The sequence below is a fragment of the Peromyscus eremicus genome, unplaced genomic scaffold, assembly GCF_949786415.1.
Source record: "Peromyscus eremicus unplaced genomic scaffold, PerEre_H2_v1 PerEre#2#chrX_unloc_1, whole genome shotgun sequence".
Classification (NCBI taxonomy): Eukaryota; Metazoa; Chordata; class Mammalia; order Rodentia; family Cricetidae; genus Peromyscus; species Peromyscus eremicus.
Genome location: NW_026734288.1, coordinates 3450463 through 3472950, shown reverse-complemented (window position 1 = coordinate 3472950; position 22488 = coordinate 3450463). Strand labels below are relative to the sequence as shown.

General features: G+C 35.3%; 1 protein-coding gene across 1 annotated transcript; it reads right to left on the bottom strand.

Annotated features, from left to right (window-relative positions):
• Nucleotides 1–2746: 2746 nt before the first annotated feature.
• Nucleotides 2747–14353, bottom strand: LOC131900920 (zinc finger protein 665-like). The gene is made up of 4 exons (XM_059252237.1): nucleotides 14320–14353; nucleotides 13757–13852; nucleotides 5429–5658; nucleotides 2747–3970 (listed from the first exon to the last, which is right to left on the bottom strand). The coding sequence occupies exons 1-4, from the start codon at nucleotides 14351–14353 to the stop codon at nucleotides 2747–2749; spliced, it is 1584 nt and encodes a 527-aa protein (XP_059108220.1).
• Between the last annotated feature and the right edge of the window lie 8135 nt (nucleotides 14354–22488).

Below are 22488 nucleotides of genomic sequence, written 5' to 3'. Positions count from 1 at the left end.
ATCCAGGCAGTGGGACCGGGTCCTGTGCTCATTGCATGAGTTGGCTGTTTGAAACCTGGGGCCTATGCAGGATCACTTGGCTCGGCCTGGGAGGAGGGGACTGGACCTACCTGGACTGAATCTACCAGGTTGGTCTCAGTCCACGGGGAAGGCTTTGCCCTGGAGGAGGTGGGAATGAGAGGTGGCCTGGGGGGAAGGTGAGGGGGCAGGAGGGGGGAGAACAAGGGAATCCGTGGCTGATATGTAGAACTGAATTGTATTGCAAAATAAAAATAAATAAAAATAAAAAATAAAAAAAAATTCTTATTTTCAGAATCTTGAAGCTCCAATATGACATTGACTGATTGCTAAAATCAGCATGGTGTATTCTACAATATGAGATATGGAGTTAGATTAAGGAAATATTCAGTGAAGTTTTGTGATATTAAGGATACCTATCTTTAATATTAAGTATAAATATTCATTCAACTTATACTCCACAACATTCTTTGAAATCATTAAAGAGTGACAATGTTCTTCAATAAAAATAATTGTGGGTGAGGATATATGATATATTTCAGGTTTAAGTTCTGTAAGAAAAGATCATGTATGTCATAATTATATTGGATCATACTGGGGCATTTGTATTTCTTTTGCTATGAAATGAATAACTTTGAAAGTTTAAAGGTTTGGATGATTTTTCTGTGACATATAGATAGCTTTACTTTATATTACTAAACTCAAAGCAATTTATGAAATCAAATTCAGCTGCCATGGGGATCCAACATTTTAATTTACTTGGATAGAACACTCATTTTAGGTCTTGCAAAGCATTTGTAGGTTACTTGAGGAGTCCTTTTGTCAATTTTGTTGATGTGTGCAAAAATACTAGGCTCTCTGGGGTCTAGCTTGAAATCACTTAACAGTATTCAAAGAATAAGTTACATCTTTCTTATATTTGCTTATATGTGTATCTCTCTACATAATCAGTTTATAGAAACCATACAGCCACAGTTCTCAACCTCTGGATCATATTCATTTGGGGGGTCCAAAGACCCTTTACCAAGGGTCATCACAGATCATTAGAAATATCAGATATTTACATGAAAATTCATAACAGGAACAAAATTATACTTATGAAAAAGCAACAAAAATACTTTTATACTTTAAGGTGATAAAAAATGAAGACTTGTATTAAAATGTCACAATATTAGGAATTTTAAAAATGGCTAAGCTACACTGATACTCATCGGTAGTCAATATACAAACAACATCTTTTCTTTGTTTTTGTCTGTGTGGTTGTATTCTTTATTCTTCTAAGAATTTAATAATTTATTATTTTACATCCTGATCACATGTTCCCCTCCCTCCTTTCCTCCAATTACCTTCCTAGTTTCCCTCCACACTGTATTCCACTCCCCCTCTGTCTCTGATAAGAAAATTGCCAGCCTCCAACGTACATAGGCTAAGCATGGCATATAAAGTTGCTGTAAGACTAAGAACCTCCCCTTGCAATTAACTAAGAAAGACAATCCAGTAAGAGGAATAGGCTCTAAAGAACCAACCAAAGAATTAGGAATAGACCCTCCCCCCATTGTAAGGAGTTCCAAAAATAGACAAACTACAAATATGTTACATATGTGTAGAGGGTGGAGTTTGGTTCCATGAAGGCTCCCTGCTTGCTGGTTAAGACTTGTGGGTTCCTAGAATAGAGAGAAAAAGGATTGTAGGAACCAGGGGGATCAAGCATTAATTTATCTCAATGTGAAAATAGAGACATAATTTCCTTAAAATAATCTTGTTGTCTCCTTCCTTTGCAATTTCATAATATTGCTATTTGCATAAGCTTATTTCCACTGGTACAGTTTTCTATAGAACCTATTTTTAATTATATGTTTTTATTATCACTGTCATTTCTGGAACATTCAATCTTCATTATGGCATCCTCACAGTAAATGAAGATTCATCTCATCAAAATAAATAAAAATCAACAGAAAGTGTACTACATTTATTTGGGCTTGTAAAAACAGGGAATCAATATGAAGTTAAAAACAATCATTAATATACAATCTACAAAAGCTAAAATACTGGGAATATAATAATGATATAGAATATATAGAATATAATAATTTCACACAAAAGACAATATCATCAACAAATTGCAAAAAATGTTATGTAGCCATTTGGACTTTCTATTGTAGTCAATAATCATCTATTAGCAAAAATTCTTGTTTCACATTGCTCTTGCTTTAGTATTTTCAAACAAGTACTCCTTGAAATTAATGAGTTGATAGATTAATAAAACAATATCCATAGCAAATTTTTCAATAAGCATAATGTCTACTCCTGAATTAACTTTTCCAAATTCACATCAACGGTAGGGCTTCCTAAAGTGATGTTTGTGATATTGAATCAGGAGTGAATATTGATCAAAGATTTTGTATATTCCACACATTTTTGAAGGAAATTTTATTGAATAAATATAATGATACTAAAATAAATTTAATAATTATTATAGAATTTTTTAAGATTCTTATAATTTTTTCTGATGTCTTCTAAGGTGAGAGCTCATGAGAAGTATTTTTTCACATTCTTCATATTTGTAAATATTTTCTTTAGAATGAGTTCAGGGAAGATGAAGTGTTGAAGATTTGGTTAAGAAATTTTCACCTTCTTTACATTTATAAGGCTTGGCTCAGATGTGAGTTCTCTGATGAACATTAATAGAAAGCAAAGGGTATAAGACAATACATTTTTAATATTTCTATCATTTGTCTCTAGTGTGGATTCTCTGATGAACATGAAGAGAAGAGCCATGCCTAAAGCATTTTGCACAGTCATAACATTTATAAGGTTTCTCTCCAGTATGGATTCTCCTATGACATTGAAGATGGGAGGACTTAACAAAGGACTTTCCACATTCATCACATTTATAAGGTTTCTCTCCAGTATGGGTTCTACTATGACACTGAAGATGGGAGAATTGACCAAAGGACTTTCCACATTCATCACATGTATAAGGTTTTTCTCCAGTATGGATTCTCTGATGAACATGAAGAGATGATTCATCTCTAAAGTACTTTTCACAGTCATCACATTGATAAGGTTTCTCTCCAGTATGGATTCTCCTATGATATTGAAGATGGGAGGACCTAACAAGGGACTTTCCACATTCATCACATTTATAAGGTTTTTCTCCAGTATGGATTCTCTGATGAACATGAAGAGATGATCGATCTCTAAAGTACTTTCCACAGTCATCACATTGATAAGGTTTCTCTCCAGTATGGATTCTCCTATGACATTTAAGATTGGCTGACCAGACAAAGGATTTTCCACAGTCATCACATTTATAAGGTTTCTCTCCAGTATGGATTCTCCTATGACATTTAAGATTGGCTGACTGGACAAAGGATTTTCCACAGTCATCACATTTATAAGGTTTCTCTCCAGTATGGATTCTCCTATGACATTGAAGTTGGGAGGACTTAACAAAGGACTTTCCACATTCATCACATTTATAAGGTTTTTCTCCAGTATGGATTCTCTGATGAACATGAAGAGATGATCCATCTCTAAAGTACTTTCCACAGTCATCACATTGATAAGGTTTCTCTCCAGTATGGATTCTCCTATGACATTGAAGATGGGAGGACTTAACAAAGGACTTTCCACATTCATCACATTTATAAGGTTTCTCTCCAGTATGGATTCTCCTATGACATTGAAGATGGGAGAATTGAACAAAGGACTTTCCACATTCATCACATTTATAAGGTTTCTCTCCAGTATGGGTTCTACTATGACATTGAAGATGGGAGAATTGAACAAAGGACTTTCCACATTCATCACATTTATAAGGTTTTTCTCCAGTATGGATTCTCTGATGAACATGAAGAGATGATTCATCTCTAAAGTACTTTTCACAGTCATCACATTGATAAGATTTCTCTCCAGTATGGATTCTTCTATGATATTGAAGATGGGAGGCCTGAACAAAGGACTTTCCACAGTCATCACATTTGTAAGGTTTCTCTCCAGTATGTATTCTCCTATGACATTGAAGTTTGGAGGAATTAACAAAAGACTTTCCACATTCATCACATTTATAAGGTTTCTCTCCAGTATGGATTCTCCTATGACATTGAAGTTTGGAAGAATGAACAAAGGATTTTCCACAGTCATCACATTTATAAGGTTTCTTTCCAGTATGGATTCTCCTATGACATTGAAGACTGGAGGACTTACTAAAGGACTTTCCACAGTCATCACATATATAAGGTTTCTCTCCAGTATGGATTCTCTGATGAACATGAAGTAATAAGCACCTAGTAAAGCATTTTCCACATTTTTCACATTTATAAGGTTTCTTTCCTATATGGATTCTGTGGTGAACATTAAGGGGTGAACTTTTCCTAAAGGATTTTCCACATTCATCACATTTATAAAGGTTCTCTCTCATATGGATTCTGTGATGAATATGAAGGTATGAGAGTTTTCTACAGGACTTTCCACAATCATTACATCTGTATGGTTTCTTTTCTGCAGTGTGACTTGAATCATTCTGAATGATATTTGAATTGAAATCAAAGAATTTATCACATTCTTTAATCTGGCAAAATTTTATTCCTGTATGCTTCATATTATCCATCTCCAGATTTGAGGATTTGATTGTTACCTTCTTGCATGCATCACCTCTGAGTCTCTCATAAATTTCCTGAGTACTAGTTCCATTATTCTGAATACAGTTTGAGAATTCATTAAGAATTTGGTAATGGTGTTTGCTTTTCCTGTGCTTCTCTTGGCTATGTTCATGTTTTTGCAAAGAAGTGTTTGAGTACTTATGAAAAACTTTCTGATGTTCATGGTTTTCAAAATGATTAACTGTTGAACAAGTATTTATGTGAGAATTACTAGGAATTACATCATTAGTAGAGTAAGTCCATGAGTTCTTTCCATTAAAAGGTATTTCAAACTGAGTATTCTGGTAATTATTTACCAAAGAAAACTTAGCAAGGTCATTATCAACATCACTAAATACATTGGAATTTTCACAACTTCTATCCTTATGATACATATTATGCCACATTTCATTCCTAAAATATTTATGTTGATGTAAATTGTGGAGGTTTTCAAATAGTGGAAGTAATTGTTCAGGAACCTCTACTGAATTTTGAGTATAGGAAATATCACACTGCTGACAATTCAAATATTTTTCTGTGCTTAAAGAACTCCTTTCTTCAGGGACTATTGGAGTATCATTTAATTGCACAACACTTGAAAAGTGTTGCAAAGAATTTGAAGTGTTACATTGTGTGTCCCCTTGTGAAGTTTTCACATATCCATGTAGAGTATAGCCAGGTGCCCATGCTTGGGGTGAATATTTTTCCATATAATCATTTGATTCTGAACTTGTAACTGACACAGAGTATGATCTCTTTGGACACACCAGAGGTTCTTGATGTTTTTCATAAATAATGCCTTCGGCATGTTTGTCATAAACATCACTCTCATGATAACATGACTCATATTCTCTGTTGTCACCATGATAATCCCAGAACTTCCTTGTATGTAACATGTCAAGACCAATAGTTTCGAATAAGCCTGTTCTTTCTTCCTGTAAAGAATCTTGTTTGTATTTCTGTTGTGAGACCTCCTGGGTCTGGTAAAATGACAGAGCTGAAAGAAATGAAAAGAAACACACTCTTGATTTGTAAAATTATTTGAAAACTATATGAGAGTATAATGCATAAAATGACAGCTGTCTGGGGAATATATCAAGATTGTAATATAGGAAGTTGTCAAAGTTTTGGTGTAAGAAATAAATTTGCTTATGAAAAATGAGAGAAATTCATGTAATACTTGACCTTCATAAAGTCATGTAACACGCAAACATAAAAAACAATTTCAGAAAAATATTGGAGCTCTGTCCCACTTGCCATGTGCGTGAGGAAGACATCTATTGTATTCACTGCTATGATTCTTTCTGCTTACACAATCATAATCCAAGAGATCACACTTTTTTTGTTGACTCTACTCCTCCGTGTGAAAATCCACTTCTTTCCCGTTTCCTTAACAGGGCAACTTGGATTGCACCCCAACTCATTTTTTCCCACAAAGACAGCATAAACCAGAACTGCTCAATCATGTCTGCCATCTGTTCTGTATTATTACTATCCTCCATAAGAGTGAGTAAGTAGGTTGTTGCTAGCGTATCCTTTCATCTACACAAAACAATTGCATAAGTAATTTATAATCACCTGACTCTGTGTAATTTCCTGAACACATGATCAAGATAGAAACTACAACCTGTCCTGATAACTCTTACAAACACTATGAAGGGCCCTGACATTATTCTATCACTAGCAAGGGATCACAGGACACTTCCCAATTCTCCTTCATGCAAATCATCAGCACTTTTGATCCCAGTCTGGCAACATACATTTTACAGACCGGTGATTCCACAATATCCCCTCATCTACATTTCCTCACCAATCCATGGTTCTAGCCTGTATTCTACCCTATGTGCCCAAATTTAGACTGATAATCTCTGTCCAGAATACTCCTACATTCACCCTTACCATGGGATGCCCATCTTGTAATTCTGCCCATCCCCTGTGCCTACTTGACACCCCACCACCCATGCTATATGTAGCCTTCACACCTAAGCTTCCCTGTATTTATTGTTGCCTGTTAAGACTTCATTGTGCATAAAAGACACAGAAATTACAAAGGAGTTCACAAGACCAATTTTGATCACAAGAACATGATTACTCTATATGATAGTTTTAATAACAATGTTCCCTAAACATTGTTTTAATGTAGCCACATTATTTGACTCGAAGTATGATGTTAATACATAAAATGTGGGACTGAGTTCGGACCTTTAAATGTAGGAACTACACACTATCTTTAGTTTCCTTTCTGGTGCTGACTTGAAATTTGACATTTGAATGTTATCTGTTCTTTCTACAACATTTACTGCCTCTTGACTTCATCCCATGGCATAATGGAGTCTTATTTTCATGGTATCTTAAGCCCAATGAAACTCTTAATTTTACACATTTTCTGGTAATGGTGTTTAATCAAAATAATAGAAAATCACACATTGACTATAAAGAATAAAGCTAGTATTTTACCCCCGTTCCCAAAGTCTACCAGTCTCATAGAAGTATTCTTCAATCCATAATTACCATGATACAGAAGATGGAAGAACTATCATGAACACTATTAAAGTAGTCAAAGTGCTTAAATTAGACAGAGACAAACAGCTTAATAAAATTAATGAAGAGAAACTAAAAAACCTGAGTGATGAAAGAGACCACAGAGACATAAATGAAGTCAGTCCAGCCTCAAAAAAAATTTAAAAAACAGTATAGGTTTATTGATGAGAACTCAGTCTAAAATGAAATTGCAACAGGAAACTAATTAGAAAAGTCAAGATAAACCTTTATAAGTGAGACAGAAAAATAGTAAATATACTATCAAAACTCAATAAAAACAAGAAGAGTAATTTAACTGCATATCAGAAACAGACACATATATTTGTATATTTAAATATAGAACTAAAAAGATTACACAGGTAATGATCAACACCATAGTAACATGAATATATATATATATATATATATATATATATATATATATATATATATATATATATATAGTGTGTGTGTGTGTGTGTGTGTGTGTGTGTAAGATAAGAATCTTACCTCAATGGCATAGATAAAATCTTCCCCAAGATCATGAAAGACAAATTTGCCAAACTCAAGAAAGTCATAACATTTTAGATACTGGAAACATTCCAACACCAAATAGACAAAAATATAAAAAGAAATACCACACAGCAAGCCCTAGTTAATATACAAAACAAAACAAGAGCATTAAAATATGAAGAAGGGCGGCTGGAGAGATGGCACAGTGGTTAAGAACACTGGCTGCTTTCCCAGAGGACCCAGGTTCGATTCCTAGCGTCCACATGGCAGCTCACAGCTTTCTGTAACTGCAGTTCCAGGAGATCTGATACCTTCACACCAATGCACATAAAATAAAATTAAATAAATTATAAAAAATAAAATAAAATATGACAAAGGGAAGTAAATATCTCATATAAAGGAAAGCCCATTAGAGTAACAGCTTATTTCAGAGGAGAAGGTACTAACCAAAAGAGCCAGGGACAGTGCACTTCTAAAGAGAATAAGGGCCTATACTGACTACTCTAGTAAGCAAAACTGTCTGCTACAATTGAGGGGAAAGGATTTTTTATGAATTAGAAGATATGAAATGATTCATAACATGCACAACCATGGAAAACAAGAGACAGGAAACAGTATTTAAGACTGACAGGCAACTCTAGCCAGAACTGCAGATACACTAACTACAGACCTTCACCTCAAATTTTGCTTTTCTTAATCCAATCCCACAGTACCATCTTTAGCTTTGATAAAATGACCTGCTGCAGGTTCCCTGATGCCTGTGATTTCATCTCCATTGGTTAAAACACATCTTCCAATTCTAACACCATTTTTCACAGCCTTTCTTGATCTCAGCACCCAACTCTGGCAGAAATTCCCTGGAACTCCAGAGTCCCTCCTGCCAGGTAAGAAGTAAACTCCAGGACTTCACCTCTCACCATGGCTCTTCAAGTCCAATGTAACAGATTCAGGCCAAGCTCTGTAGCAGAACAGCAGCAGCCTCATCCTTCCCTATGCCAGAGAATCCCACAACCAATCCCTGAACCTTCCTTCTATTCCTGATTACATTGTCCTCACTTCAAATCCAGAAGAAACGAAGACCCAGAAACCAAACTGGGAAGAGAAGCAGGGAGGAAAATTGCTGATTTTCTTCTTTTTCTCTGCTCTTCTAAATTTATCCCCCAAGACTCATCCCCAGATCTGGAAGAAAACACAACTTCTGAAGCCATTTCTTCCCTCCTGTACTAATTTAAAATGGATCACACAGATTTCCCCATCCAAATTTCTATCTCATACTTCATTGATTTGTTCCTACTTGAAACTACAGCAGCAATTCTCTTCAAACAGAGGCCATCCTTACCAGAGAATCAAAGACACTAGTTGCACATTATCAAATCTGCATCCATGTCCCCATGTCCTATGTCCCAATCTCATCCCCAGACATTTATCAGACATTCTGCTATTGACTCTACTCACTCATGGTCCACTTATTAGTGGATAAGAGCCATGAAGACAATGATAACAAAGCTACAATCTGTAGAAGCACAAGGGAAATGAAACAGAAATATCTGCTTTAGGAAGGGAAATAGAATAAACAAGTATGAATAGATAGCGTAGGGTGAATAGAGATGGGGTTCTAGGCAGAAGTACAGGTTGAGACTGATAAAATTAATGGGCATTTGAGGGGTAGCATTGAAACCAAATTCAGTAAGAACTTCCAGAAACATACATGAAAAATATCAAAAAACATTGCTAAATAATAGGGGAATCAGAGTCCAAAATATCTCTCTCTTATGATCTAAAACATATTTCAGTATAAAAATTGTGTTCCAAACAATTGAATGTTAGCGAAGTGGACCAAAGTATATACCCAAACATGTCTGGCATTTGCCAGTTCTACCCCTTCCTCTCTGTGAACTGAAAATAAAGTTTAATTACTGAAGACAATAATGATATAAATCATTGAAAATTAAGACATTGGCCTAGTGCCTACAGAGAGCAATAAACCCATATTTTCTTTGGTACAAGAACAATTTCTGTATTTTAAACAGAAACTTATGCCAACTCAGCCCAAACAGCCTTTATCTTCAAAGGTATTCTGCCAGCAAGATTAGTTAGGACAAAGGTGGAACAAAGATTGATGGAGCAAGTACCAATAATTGATTTGAATTAAGGCTATTTCTCTAGATGGATACCGTACCTGATGTTTCTTTGATGATCATAAACTTGATACTAGAAAGCCCATTGAATTAGGATATTACAACATACTACTTATCTAAAGAAAGAAAAATGTAGCAATAAAATGACTCCTCATGACATTCTGTAATACTCATAGGTCAGTGTGTTGTTTACATGTTATCAGGGAAGATTTCTCCTAAAGAATATACAAAAATATATAGACATACTGCCAGAAATTCTACAGTGAGTCAGAGATCTTGAACACTCAACTCTAAATGAGATCTTTCTATTGAATACCTCCCCTCCATTGCTCAGGCAACCCTCCAGAAGAGGAGGTGGAAATAGTGTAAGAGCCACAGGGATGGCAAATATCAAGAAAACCAGGTCCTCTAAATTAACATGGGGGAATTTCATATGAACTCAGAGAGAATGAAGCAACAAACACAGGGACTGCACAGGTTCGTTCAAATTTTCTGTGTAAAAATTATGACTTCTGATTTAATGGTTTTATGGGATTATTGAGCATGACAATAAGTTGATCTTTGATTATTATGCCTATTCTTTGACTTTTTTTTTGTTCTGTTGGTTTTTTTGTCTTGTAAGACTCCAATATGATAGATTTATCTTATAAGAATTAATTTTGTTATATTTAAAAATAATCAAAGATTGAATTAAACCAAACCACTATTTTACATGTGAACAAGTGAACTGACACTTAACATACTGAGACACAACATAACTTTTCTCCAATAGAGTGACACTCAGCCTATCTATAGGTCTTTCAATTTTTCAGTAGCCTAAGAATATCTTAAATTGATAAAAAACTTGCCTTTCATCTCAGCATTTGAAAGGCAGAGGCAGGGGCAGAGGCAGGTGATTCTCTATGGTTATGAGGTCATCCTGATCTACATATTCAGTTCCTGGCCAACCAGGCCTACATGGTTACAGACCCTGTCTCAAAAAAGAGGAAAGGTGAGAAAAGTAAATTATATGTCTAGGCAATAAAAAAAAGTGCCAATAGAGTCAATTAGGCCAAGTTGCCCTTTGCAACATTAAGATGGATGGGTTTCTCCTCTGTAAAACTAATTGCCAGCAAAGCAAACCTTGATCTTGGCCTCACTATGTCCTGTCCTAGTGTAACTAACTGATAGAAAAATCCCAGATGGCCCTTCGATGTGAATCACAGTCTGACTTTTTCTTAAAGTATTCTTCACTGACTTGAATTCAGACAAAGAATGGGGGCCAGAGTGCATTACAATCTGTATTTTGCAAAAAGTCTTAGATATCTACTAAGTTTCTAGTCAAAAACACAAAAAAGCAAGCTGGACAGTGGTGGCCCATGCCTTTAGTCCCAGCACTCAGGACACAGAGGCTTTAATCTCAGAACTCTGTGAGCAGAGGCAGGCAAATCTCTGTGAGTTCCTGGCCAGCCTGGACTACAGAGCAAGTTACTAGACAGCCAGGGCAGTTACACAGAGAAACTCTGTGCCCCCAAAAGTACCACATTGATAAAAGGCCTACTGAATAAAATTTATATTTTCAAAGTAGACTGAAAGGTAGAATTCTATTTCAAACTAAAATATCATAACCAGAGTTTATATGTGAAATTCAAAAATCATTTTTAAGTGTAAATTATTTTAAATATAATTATATAATTTCATTTTAACATTATCCCTGCCACTTATCCTCCAACTCATCACATACCTTCAAATCAATAATATAACCTCCAGTTGATAATTGTTACAGTTACATATTTATGTGAATATTTTCTCAAGTATACATACAAAATATATAACTTCAGATTGTTAGTCCAGCTTTATTGTCAATGATTATATCATTTCAGGCCTCACTACTTTGCATTGGATAAGGACTAACAGGGATAACCCATGGCAGATGGCAATTCTCCTTATCACAGCATTCAATAGGTGTTTATCATTCTTTGATTAGAGATTTGAGATAGAGGGACACTATGAATTGGGAAACAAAAATTTGAGAAAAATTTTTAGTTATGAAGGAAGGAAAGTCAGTACAATAGATGAAAGAGATACTAGCAGTAAACTTAACACCAAGCATAAGAATCTTGGTTCAAATTTTCTGGTTTAAAATACATATTATATGTAATGTGGATTCTATGACATTTCTTTTCCTACCTGTATCCCTTGAATGTCATATCATCTTAGACTGACACATAAGTCTTCAAGCATAACATATAACAGGTATGTAGAGAGTGAGTATCCTTTATTTTCCCATTTATAGAAGAACTGTCTTGAGCTTTCTCCATATAAAATGTTTATGTTGGTAATTACTTAAAATAACATATTCTATTATATGTAGATGTGCTCCTCCTACTGTTGAATTTTATAATGAAGTGGTGTGTTTGTCAAAAGCCTTTTCTGAATTTAATGAAGAGATCATTTGGGCTCTCATACACTGTTCTTCTAATGTATTACATGTATTGATTAATTAAGTTGATTCTCATTAGCATCTCTTTGATGAAGCCACCTTGATCCTAGTAGACAATTATTTTTATGTGTTCTTGAAATGGAAATTTTACATTTTGTCTTATAATTGCAAATGTATTGGTGTTAGTTTTTCTCTAATTATCTGGAGGGATTCTTCCCTGAATTCATCTGGCTTTTTTAAGTTGAATTTTTTTTATTGTTCCTCCTGTTCAACTTTAGAACATGCAACATGATAAATTATTTATGTCATTTGATTTATTTTTGTTAGGTTCTATGCTAAGAAATTCACTCATTTGTTTAAGAAACCTTGTTCCACTGTCTTTGTCCTGGTGATTGAACTCTGCAATTCAGATTTGCAGGAAAGTATTTTTATCTCTCTGGACAACTGGAGAAATCTTTGAAGAAACATAGACAACTGTACTTCTGTAGAATCTTGTTAAAATATGTGTATATCTAAAAACAATTTAAATGTCTTTACTATATGACGTTGTACCCAATACTCAAACTTGAAATCATGTGCCAACAAATAATGCTATATTGTTATACCATTAGATTTGTGCATCACTCATCCTTCGCTAAAGAAGCTTAATGTGAAGATTTTGGAGAACTAATCCATACCTGGGATTCCTTTATCTTAATCCTTGAATCAGGGTTCAGGCACATATGAATAAATGGATGCAGAGAGAACATAAAGACAAAAAAATGGTAAATGACTCTAGGGAAGAAATTCACAAATAGTATAAGAATAATGGCCATATAATTACCAAGTCTGTGACAGCAAGGCCAAAACCCACAGAAACTCAAGACAGACAAAATCTCAGCTTGTAAAGTTGAAAGTAGGTCAATAGTCACAACTTTTTGACAAGAACATGTGCAGTCCTTAGCTTCCAGGAGTCAGAAAACCATTTTTTCAATTGTGTAACACCAGGGCATATCAATCATATTCAAAGCCTTGTGTTCAGAAACAGTTGGCCAGCAGAAATCTTCAATTTTTTAATGTATTTTCTGTTATTTCTTTGATAGAGAGAATGAGATGGGATGTGGGAATCAGGACATTAGGTGAGTGTGGGAAAGGGATTGTATGCAAGAGGTAAAAGAAATAACAATAAATTGATCCAGAAATATTGTAAAAATTTTCAAAAAATACAGAAAAACACTAGAATCACTGTCATATAGGAAAAAATCCAGGCACTTATTGGAACACAAAATAAAGCATCACAGACATTGTCAAATTGCTATTGGCATTCTAAATTTCATCTACTCACTATTCTGAATAAATGAGGGAAAATCATGTAAAATTCTCTGTGTGCTTGATCCTAGAACACAATTCTAAACGAAATTCTCAGGCATCACTTCTAGTGAGGAGCTAGGCTAATCCAAATGAAGTCATTATTTGTTTCTTCCTTTGTACTTGACAAATGAACCAGTTTCCTTCCAACTTACCTGAGTCTCTACCTTCTACTTCCCCTATGTTCATGATCCAGGGTTCTTTGTTCTTTTCAAGACAGGTGACTAGCTCTGGTTTTGGTACAGAAAGGCCTGTGAATTAGAAGAGACATATGAAAATTTCTTAACATGATGTGGAAATAGTTGGGATCTATAACAGGCTTGTAATCAGTAGATATGAAATTACATAAAGAAAGACTCATAAGTGGACTCTTATTAGTACATGCTTGACAGGTGTTGTAGACTTTTAAGAAATCCATAATGTTAATTTTGTATACATTCAACTTTCCTTATATTACCCCATTACAAAAATAAAGCTATTATAATCAAACTGTATTCAAACATTAATGCTACTGACTGCCTGCAAAAAAAATTGGATTGAAGGAAGTATTAGGCAAAATTAAAAGACCTTTTAAAATACGAAAAATTTCAGTCTGTATTACACTCACCAATATGTAGAAATAATTAAAATTCATTGATAGAAAACATTTCAAAATACTAAAACATGTTGCTAGACATTTCTAGGGCTAAGCAGCAATGATGAAAGAATTTATTCTCACCTACAGAAACCAGGTTGCTGTAGTTCTCCAACATGACCTCTCTGTATAAATCCCTCTGAGAAGTGTCCAGGCATTCCCATTCCTCCTTGGAGAAACTGATTGCCACATCCTTGAAAGTCAATGGACTCTGAAGCAAAAATTCAATTTTTCTTTTTATGATGGCTTGAGTCTTTTATTTGCCCCAGAAAAGAGTATTTCACTAAAGAACTTGCTGTGTTATCAGTAATTAATATGCAATTTTCAAATGTTACAAATTAAGAGGGAGGATATTGTGACTTTTTCATTGGATCAAAGTGCCCAATATCTAAATTATTCATGAAATATGCACCTTTTCTCAAGGATAAATAATGTCTGAAGTTGTCCACAATAGGAATTGAGTTTCAACATTCATCTCTAATATCATAAAATTTATAAATTTTTCAGATCATGAACTCATGTTAAAAAGTTATACTGGGAAATAAAGTAGGAACAAAGAGTGGAAAGCAGGATGTAGAACAGAAATGACACTGATAATAAATAACTGATATTCAGAATATAATAAAAAATATAGTTTTTTTTTTTACAATGAGGAACTATAGTTTAGGTTGAGAGTTTTGCAAATGAAGCATTTATGTGGGTAATGTCAACCTGTCACATCCTTGTTGAATATTTCTGAGAACATGCTATCTCTCCTTTACCATCTTTATGGATCCTGTCAGAAAGTTTGTCTTAAAATTTAACCTTTCTGACATGATTCTGTGTGCAAAGGCAGCAGCACCTGCATTCCCTGAGAGCACACACAAAGCAGAAAGCAGGTATAAAAGGTCCCCAATCAGTGACTTGTGCCACAGCAGATATGCAGAAACCATAAACTTTTACAAACAGTTGTAAACTTAGTTTCTCCTTTCCCGCTTTGTGAGGGTCCATTATTCCTGCAGATCATGGAAATCTCTACAACCTGGGTATGAGATTTCACTGCCTTGCTTTAAACTGTGCACAGGCATTTTGAAGTGCATCATCACACAGCCGTAAGAAGTTGTAGTGACTCCTTCCTCACATTCCATTCCCTGAGATCATTCTTTAGAAAATAACTGGCAACTCTATCTGAAATAGTGAATGGAATCTGAGGGGTAGCCACAACTGAAAGTATTTCTCACACTGGGTAAGTAATATACTTACCTACACCCAAGACACAGCTTGGAATTATTACCTCACCAATGTCTCCAATCAGGCATTCCTTTTAGTTTCCAGGTTTTATTCTAAAATTCCACCATTTCACAGTTATGCAGTGTTTAGATTCTCATTTAAGTTTATTTTAAACAGTTAAACAGTGAATATGCATCTTGTGGATTCACTTGCAAATGCTGTATCTAAATAATGACATCCCTGCACTCAGTTTAGTACTTTTGGTTGTTAATGAAGAGACTTCAATTCCAACCACACAAAGTTTCCTTGTTGAAACTTTGATTGTTTGTGAAATACACATAAATATAAGTACACTTTGCCAACTAGTTCTCCCTCAGTTCATTTCAAAAAATGTACTAGACAACCATAGGATATAATATTGCATCAGCACCCAGGGGAGTGACTCTTAGCAGGTGTCAGCACAACGGAAGGGCATTGCAAGTTCACTGTAAAGTTAGTAGCTAGCAAAGAGAAATGATGGAATAGACTCTTTGAATCTAGCCACAAAAACAGAACAGTAAACAGAAGAAAAATAGTATAATAGGGTAATTTCATACCACCATCTGACTGGCAAATTCTACTTGGAAGGTTGTATTACATTTAAACTCTTCAACTTATTATATAAAACAATATATCTTTCATAGAAATAATATTATAAACATCATCCATTGACAGGAAGACATTCCATCTTTGTACATAGTGCCTCTTTCTCAGAACAGCCTATATTGAGCAAAAAGATCCCTGGGCAAAAGGAACAGAGAACATGGTTTCTTTCTCATTCATATAAGATGACTCAATTCCATTTTCAGTAGGACAGGGAAATGCATGTAATTTTGTATATTAAATGTTTATACTATGCATTAATGCAGATAATTTATTTTGAAAAAATAAAATGAGAAAACAGTGGAAAGGATCACACAAACCTGTGACATGCATTTAAAAAAAATGTTACCTTGATGACCGCATTAGAAAAAAAAAAAAAAAAAAAAACAATGCCTTGTTAAAACTGAGAGGTAATGTAAAGGTTTGGGATCACCACAAAGGAAGCATTCTTCGGTGAACAGGCAACACATCTCACCTCCATACACACATTTACCTGAGAAAAAGCCATCACTCGTTTCCTTTCTTTCGGGATCTTATCAGAAACCTTTATCCCAAAGTTTCACCTTCCTGATAATATTTTGGGTTTCAAAGCAAGAAAAGGCTTGTTTATTTTCGACCACGCTAAAGAGACTGGAAGGCAGGATCAAAAAGCTCCCTCTGTGTACTATAACAGAGATGTAGAACAACATGATATCCCTGAGGTAGACAACACTGAAGGTTCTGTTTTCATACATGCCAGCAGGTAGGCTGTTTGGCTCACAACATGACTGACTTAAATAAAGACTGACTACATGTTTAAATTGATGTGCTGGAGCTAACAGAGTCAGGTTGGCCTTTCAACTGAGGCTGAGCACAGCTGACATTGATAAGCATTGAGAGCCCTCACATTCTCTTTCTCTGGAGTGGGTGATTAAAGGAAAATGAGGTTTCCATGGAGGATAACAGACAGCATCTGTGGAGTAGTCACAGACAAAAGTAGTTCTTCAACTGGATTAAAAAAAAAACTAGTTGCTTGTGTTCAAGAATCATGAAGGCAATGCATTCCCCTCTGAAGTCTCCACTGACTTTTCCCGTTGGTTACCATGATAAAATTTATAACACTAAGATTCTGAAATTATGCAATGAGACTCAAGATTAAATCTTTTCACAAATTTATTTTCACAGTGACATTACTTCACCCAGAGTAACAATGGGTAGAAAAAAATGAGAAGAACCAGGTGGTATTCTTTCCAATATGTGAGTTCTCAGGAATCATCTAATACTTTAAGATTTTAGTGAAGAAAACTAAATTCCATTCTTTAATATCATTGTTTTGCTGGCAATTTAAAAAGTAATGAGTGCTGCAAAATCTCTTCATATTTAAGGCTGCTTTGCAAAACAAGAATTCATTAATTTAATTTCAAAAGAAATGAACTGAACAGTCCCTGGAAGTGATATTGACTATGTAGAAATCTACACACATACTCAGTTTATCTCTGTTTTTCACATGAAGTGCATAGTAATTACTCAAACACCTGATTAATATTTGGAAGTAACTAGGCAAAAATTTATTTTTTTGTCTTTTTCTTGAATACAGGTAAGCTATTTACTAGAAACAGGGCTACATGACATGCATGTCTCTGTGCAGAAATGAAGGATGCACAGGAACTCCATTGTGTTGTTCAAATTTCAATACTCAGTTATTAATTACTACAACCTATGCATAGTTTTTCTTTTTCTTTTTCTTTTTTTATATGTTTTTGTTTGGACATTGACATACATACAAACAATAAATGTGTTAACAGTATTACATGGCATAATAAAACACAGAAAATTTTTTACCTGGCTATGACATTAAAGTTTAACAACACTCAATTATCAGTTTTGTGTTCCAGGATATATTGTGATATAGAATTTCTTTTATTTATTGACTAAAATAATTGTGTTATCATCATATTCCCTTTATAACTTTCTTAGTCAATGTTCTAATGACATGTTTTATTCTCTTTAACATGTAAATTGTTTCATATAAAATATATGCTTTTAAAATCTTAATACAATAATATGAATTTCCAATTTAAAATATTTAACATATTAATCCTGGAGTGTATCTTCTGAAATGACATTATGTCTCAATTTTGACTATTACATCCTAATACCTATTCTTGCTTCATCAATGTATTCAGTGTAAGGATGAAACAGATCCCCCATCAGTCATATACCCTACTAAAAAGAATTCAAAATTCGACCAAGTATATAACAGTTCAATTTATTGTGTCTTTTTAAAATCCTTTAAATTATTTTCACTGTTGTAGAAGTCTCTATTTTAAGGGATTAAAAGCCAATTGTGTTGTACAATTTTCTGTGATTCGGAACTTATGACTAGATTTGGATGATTAATCTCATCTTAGTCACTTTCACAAGAATGTACTCAGCTCATGCTTTGTTATGGCTTTTGCAGACCAGAATGTAGAAACTCTCCATTTGATAAATGGTTTGTGGTGTTTTTGATTATTTTGGTGTCAAATAGATCTCTTTTTAAACTATTTATTTTTATTTGTGTAATTAGTTAGTAATCAGTGAGGCATTAGATTCAGGTGTTTGAAACATCTTGTCACAGAACAGTGTTCTGTCAGGTATCTGAACTCGTTATTGTTTACAGATGATATCTCACGCCAGTTATGAAATTACAGTTGCCAAAAAGATAACATTCAGAATCAAACAATACTTCTATATCTCATCACTGAACTCAGGAAAAGAGAGCTTTTTTTCCCTTACAACCTACTTTGTAACTTTGAAAATGACTTAAAATTTGGATTTATTGTTGTCTGCTTTGATAGGTGATAAAGATCAGTGATTTTATTCATGGTGAAAATGCAGTCCATGAAATCCCTTTAATCCACACTATTTCCTTCATAGTAGTTCCATGTATCCAAGAAACATAATTCTGATGGCAGGATATAGTATGATAACCTTCTTTTTCATTTTTTCAGTAAAGAAACACATTTTATTAACCTTTCTTTTTTAATTTCATAATTAATTTAATTTTACATATCAGCTATGCATTTCCCTGACCTCCCTCCTCCCACCTAACTCACCGTCCCCACAATTCACCACCCATTTCCACCTCCTCCAAGGCAAAGACTCCCCTCGGGATTCAGCTCAGCCTGGTAGATTCAGTTGAGGCAGTTCCAGTCCCCTCCTCCTTTCAACTAGGCTGAGCATAGTGTCCCAGAATTAGGCCCTAGGTTCCAAAATGCCAGCTCATGAACTAAGGAGAGGACCCAGTCCTACTGCCTGGGTTCAAGCTAATTGACTGTCTCACTTATCCAGAGGGCCTGATCCATTTCCATGGGGGCTCCTCAGCTATTGGTTCATAGTTCATGTGTTTCCACTAGTTTGGCTATTTGTGCCTGTGCTTTTTCCAGTCATAGTCTCAATATCTCTTACTCATATAATCCCTCCTCTTTGTCACTGATTGTACTCCTGGAGCTCCACCTGGGGTTTGGCCATGGATCTCTGCAATTGCTTCCATCAGCCACTGGATGAGAGTTTTATCATGACCGTTAGGGTGTTCAGCCATCCAATCATCAGAGTAAGTCAGTTTGGGCTTTCTCTTGACCAATGCCAGTAGTCTACAGTGGAGGTATCTTTGTGGATTTCTGGGGACCTGTCTAGCACTCTGCTTCTTCCTATTCCCCTGGGGTCTTCATTCATCATGGTATCTCCCTCCCTGTTCTCCCACTCTGCTCCTGATCCAGTTGAGACCTCCCTATCCCCTAAGCTCTCTTTCCCCTAACCCTTGCCCTCCATTATCCCCCTCACTCCCAGTTTGCTCATGTAGCTCTCATCCATTTCTCTGTTGTAGGGCAATCCCTGTGTCTTTCTCAGAGTTCTCTTTACTAGGTATCTTCCCTGGAGTTGTGAGTTGCAGTCTAGTTATCCTTTGCTATAATTGAAGAGATTTTTCTCTATTAATCTCTTAAGTGTGTGGAGTGATTTTTCCCTGTGAGGGCATATTGATTCTAGAACTGTTGCACTTCCAGCCTTTTAGAAAAAATATTTCTGAAACAAGATCTTTTATGTTTATACAAGTGGCCTTGGTCCCAGTCTGTTGTTCTCCAGGGCAGTGACCTTGCTGTCCTCTATATTATAGCTACAAATTCTTACATTGAATGACTGTACCAACTTAGAGTTTCAAAATTATCCATTTCAGTCATGCAATTGAATATCCATTAAACTAAAATGAAAAGAATTAGTATGTGTAGCATGGTTTCTACCTTCAGACCAGAATAGAATAGTTTATTGTGTACACTGCTGGGGGAAACAGGGTGTGCAATCAGCTGCTGGAGTCACCATTATTAAAAAGGATCTGATTGAATCAAGAGGGAAGATGTATTTAGTAGTTGATTGACAGGCTTGTCTTAGGGAGGTAGGAAGGTGTGGCTGTACAAGCTCTCAAGTCCTGTGTACCAACACAGCTCTTGTCTTGCCAATCTCAAATATCTGTGGAGCTGAATGAGGTGTTCATGGAGTGTCACCTGCCCTGATCATTTGCAGCCCTGGAACTAGTCCCTTGAAACCCCAAGACTTGAAACAAGCTGGACAAGGATTCAACCAGCGTTGGTGGTGAAACCCTGAGAGGTGAAGGTCATAGTGCTGCTTCTGTAGCTGTTAGGAGTAGTAGGATACAGGAAACAGTGCAATAATAGCTTACCATGGTCATATAAGTGAGAACCTGATTCAGGGAAAGTGAGGTGGGCATCTACCTACTCTTTTAAAGGATTTTCCATATCCTTACACTGAAATGATATGGTTACAGTTCAGCATTGTTGCAGGCATCTATATTTAGCAGTCGGAAACTCAGTGAAGAGATTGTGAGAGTTCATTGCATGAAGCTGTAAGGATTGAAGCATTGGTGTTGTTGTTTTTTTTTGTCACTTATTTCTCTTTAGGGGCTTTGCCATGAAGCTGTCAAATAAATCACACACAAGAAGGATTATTATTTCTCATAAACGTTCAGCCTTAGCTTGACTTATTCATGGCCAGCTTTTCTCAAATCATCCCATCTAAGTTTTGTCGCTGGACTTTTATCTTTCTTTATTTCTTTACTTCTTATTGCTTGATGTGTTGCTGGGTGCCTTGACCTTGCTGTCCTCTCATTTTCTTGCTCCTTCTTCCTTTTTTCCTCCCAGACTTATCTGCCCATTTATTCTATTTGCCTGCCATCCCTGCCTATCCTTTTCTGTCAAGCTATTGGACATTCAGATCTTCATTAGAATAACCAAGTATTTTAGAGAGGCAAAGTACCACAGCTTCACAGAGTTAAATAAATGCAACATAAAACCATGCAACACATCCTTGCTTCATTTGAACAAATATTCCCTTGCATAGGCAAATATACCACATGTTAAATTCACATTCCACAACAGCATGGGTTGCATTTTGTTACCACAAGACATTGAGATACCTAAGGCTTGAGATATCTCCCAAGGAGACCTAACTGCATACACAGAGTAGAAGTAACCAAAGAAAGAAACTTACATAATGTTTCAGGTATAGAGCAATCTAAGCCCTTTGAAAATGAGGCCCCATGCATCCAAGAGAGAGATTCAGTATTTGATGTTTGTCCTGCTGTGCTTCAGTCTTGCCTTAGTCCAATCTTCCCTCACTATGTCTCCATTTCTCTGTTTTGAAATGTGAAGGGAATTCTGTGCTATTGTATATTGGAAAGATCTAACTCATTTTCTGATTTCAAAAAATGTCACTGTCAAGAGATCATCTTGAGTGTCAGAAGAGACTTCAGACATTTGAAAAGTTTAGGGGCTATTGCAGACTGTGAGGATCATTGAAGTGACTGAATGCATTTACATCATGAATGGCCATTAATCTGTAGTGACCTGGCTCAGAATGTAGTTCATTGAATGAAAAACTTTACAGACATGATGATGTATTTGAATATGTGTCTCTCCTTAGTGACTTTCTTTGAACTTCTTGTAAAACCTTAATAAGAGGAGCCTTTCTGGATAAAATACTGGGTGTGTGATATGCATCTCCATAGTCTTAATCAATTTCTTCTTCTTTATTTCTCCTGTGTTATCATTGAAATTAATCAGCCAGCTTTTTTTATATTGCCATGGTTTAACCACCACTATAAACACTATATTTAAATCATGTAAGATACAGTAGAAACAATTGTTATTCAGTGTTAAGGCACTTTGATAAACTACACATTTTATGTTTTTCTTTGTTTGTTTTTGAAGATGACAAGGTTTGTCTGTGTAGCCCTGACTCTCTGGGAAGTACACCTCTGTACACCAGGCTGGATTTGAACTTGGAGATCCCCTGGACTCTGGATCCCAAGTCCTGGAATTAATAGTGTTCCAACATTCCTGGATTTTTTTGTTTTTATATTATTGGACA

Bases quoted from the DNA above. Each gene is read 5' to 3' on its own strand.
- LOC131900920 (XM_059252237.1), bottom strand. From the start codon at position 14,353: ATGTTGGAGAACTACAGCAACCTGGTTTCTGTAG. The intron at 13,853-14,319 runs GTGAGAATAAAT...TCTAATTCACAG, and splicing joins CAGCAACCTGGTTTCTGTAG to GCCTTTCTGTACCAAAACCA. The intron at 3,971-5,428 runs GTGTGTCCAAAG...TCCTTTGTTCAG, and splicing joins AAAAACATCAAGAACCTCTG to GCCTCCCATCTTCAATATCA.